The 2,661-nt window shown below is 42.9% G+C and overlaps 1 protein-coding gene across 1 annotated transcript in view; it reads left to right on the top strand.

Moving 5' to 3' along the window:
• Positions 1-813: 813 nt before the first annotated feature.
• Positions 814-2,661, top strand: part of LOC103810916 (zinc finger and BTB domain-containing protein 44-like) — a gene marked incomplete at its 5' end in the record, with an annotated part of 6,502 nt that continues 4,654 nt past the window's right edge. Inside the window, one exon of the mRNA XM_009083848.1 lies at positions 814-977. Coding sequence (XP_009082096.1) covers positions 814-977 — 164 coding nt within the window. The remainder of the gene's footprint in view (positions 978-2,661) is intronic.

The following is a 2,661-nucleotide window of genomic DNA, read 5'->3' as shown; positions in this document are numbered from 1 at the left end:
CTAGTACTCAGGGAAGGGAAACCCCAGGTAAGTCCAAACTCCTGTTGTTCCTATATGTGCAGCAGGAGGTTTGTTTTTATTCCAGTGTGCCCTTCAGCAAAGCAAGTTCCTTGCCAGAGGACTTGGATTAGAGCACTGTAGTTCCCCTAAACAGTTTGCAGCTAGAGGCTATGGAGGAGCAATTAGTCAGTTTTAAATAAATTACTTTGAAAGGTAAATTGTTCCTTATTACAGTCTGTGTGCTGCTTTTTAAACACAGAGCCTGAGCTGCTCTCATGGAGCTGTTTGAGTCACACAAAGAGCAACTGTTGATTCATTAGATTAATGTTTTAAACTTTGAAGATTAATGTTTTAAACCTAGAAATATGTAATTGTAGATACTAATATTTGTTCAAGGAACTTGGATGGAAATGAAAAATGAATTGGCTTTAATTTCATCTGTAAATATCACCAAAGCTGCAAAATACTCCTTTGCTTTCAATTTGCTCAGCTCTTTGACTCCTTCCTCAGGGACTGTTTACTGCTTGCAAGTCATCGATATGCCTGAGAAAGTGCCCATGCCTGGAAAAGAGAGTTCAGCTGCAGCTGGTGCCCAAAGAAACACAACTGAGAGGTTATTCCCTGGTTGTGCAGAGTCAGTGTCTATAAGGCTTCAGGTGCAGATCAGACACTGCTCTACAGAGAGATTCCAGCAGCAACGTGACGTGCAAATCTTGCTTCTCATACAAATGTACTCAAGGTTCAGATATCCACAAAGCTTCTTCCTTTATTTCTCCAGCTTGCTTGTAAATCAATGCCTTTTTTCCTTTGCAGGTTGGAGAATGTGCAGTATCCCTACCAACTCTACATTGCTCCTTCCACCAGCAGCACAGAGAGGCCCAGCCCCAACGGTCCCGACAGGCCCTTTCAGTGCCCCACCTGTGGGGTTCGCTTCACCCGCATTCAGAACCTAAAGCAACACATGCTCATCCACTCAGGTAAGGAGCACTTCTTCCAGGAATTCCTAATTCATAGCCTCACTGTCCAGCAAGTGCAGTAATGCAGGTTTTTAACTCACCTGCCAAGTGCTTGAGAGTTGGTTGCAGCAAGACTGGGGAGAGGTATGTGTCGTTGAGTGCTCGTTGTGTTACGTGGGGTCACTGGTGGCTCTGCTCATGGGTGATTAGTGTGGACTCAAAACAGTCTGATTGCCTGGACCTCATCTGGATAAGTCATTTTCGTGATGATTTGAGATGAAATAAAGTAGACTTGGCATTTTTGTTCTCCTAAAGAAGTGGTGTAGATTGAAATTCTTTCTCTGGCATAGTGTAATCGTGTGCTGTGTTTTAGAGACTTGCAGCCATAAGGAAATATTACTTATGTCCTTGCATTGAAGAATGTTGTATGCCTTTGGATCTCAGAATGTTTGGAGGGATTGCAGCACAACTTAATTGGTTTGATAATCTGTTTAGCTCCTACAGATAGTACAGGCAGCCTCCTCTGAGCCTTGAGCCCCAAATTCTTGCTTTCATTTTGATTTCTACCAAAGCATGAACCTCCCAATGGCTTTGCTCTTGATGTTTTCAAGACTTGTCAGCATTATCTGGCAACAGCACTGACATTTTAGTGACTATGGGGAATATTGAAGGGCTATTGCACTTGGGCACTAAAGCATTGCCTGGTTGGAGCCTGACTCTTACCTGCACACAGATGCTGACCCATTTTGGGGCAGACCAACCACAGCTGTCAAGGTGTAATATATTCACTGTCAGCAGTTATTTGTCAAATCCCTTCAAGCCAAATGACCACATACGTGTTTAATACTTCAAAAGGCAAACTCTGTGGGCACATCAGGTGTGAAATTATCCCAAGCCTGTTGCTAAAGTCTAACTGACAGCAAAGCATCTCTGGCCAACCTGTCAAGTGGGCAAAGTTGGTAGAGATTTGAATAGCTGCTTCAGAGGAATTAGCATGCAAAAGAAACTCTCAAAGCTTGTAAATGTTGAAAGTATTTTCCCATAAGCAAAATGGCTGAAGAGATTTTCCTCACCCTACCAGAGGAAACAGATGCCCTTGGACAGTAGGAAAGCAGGAAAAGTCTGAGCTCCACCAGACCATATTCTAGTGTATTAACTTGTTTTCACATGCTTAACAGGGCGTTTCAGTGTAACCTTAACTACAGCTTTCTCTGTCTAAAAGCCCCAATTAAAAGTTCAGCTCCTGCTTTGAACCTAGGGAAAGCAGAGTGAAAGACCAGGGGAATTAACAGCCTGTGCTGATGCACATTCAACCTTTTGAAAAAACCTTTTTTAGCCCTTGACAGCCCCATTATTATCAATAGAGCTCCATATTGCAGATTCTTGGCCTCACGTTTGGATTTCCACACTTGGTGGAGTTCAGACTTTTTATGAAGTCTGAAGTTTTGGGTGATTCAGACTTTTATGTTGTAATAGCTCTGTTTGGGTGTGATTACACACTCAACCACTGCAGCACGTTGCAGAGTTATATGTTTTAGGGGTTTATTAGTGCCTGTAAGAAATGAAAAATGTACTGGTAACTGAATTTCTAAATTAATACAAGGGAAAGATGAGAGGCATGAGCCTCAGCTGTCTCAGAGCTGTCTGTCAGGCAGAGCTGCTGACAATTCCTGTACAGCAAGGTTCCCACGCGATATAAAAGCTG

This window comes from Acanthisitta chloris, unplaced genomic scaffold (assembly GCF_000695815.1).
Source record: "Acanthisitta chloris isolate BGI_N310 unplaced genomic scaffold, ASM69581v1 scaffold3071, whole genome shotgun sequence".
NCBI lineage: Eukaryota > Metazoa > Chordata > Aves > Passeriformes > Acanthisittidae > Acanthisitta > Acanthisitta chloris.
Note: the sequence above shows the minus strand (reverse complement) of the source record. Positions and strands in the feature narration are given on the sequence as shown.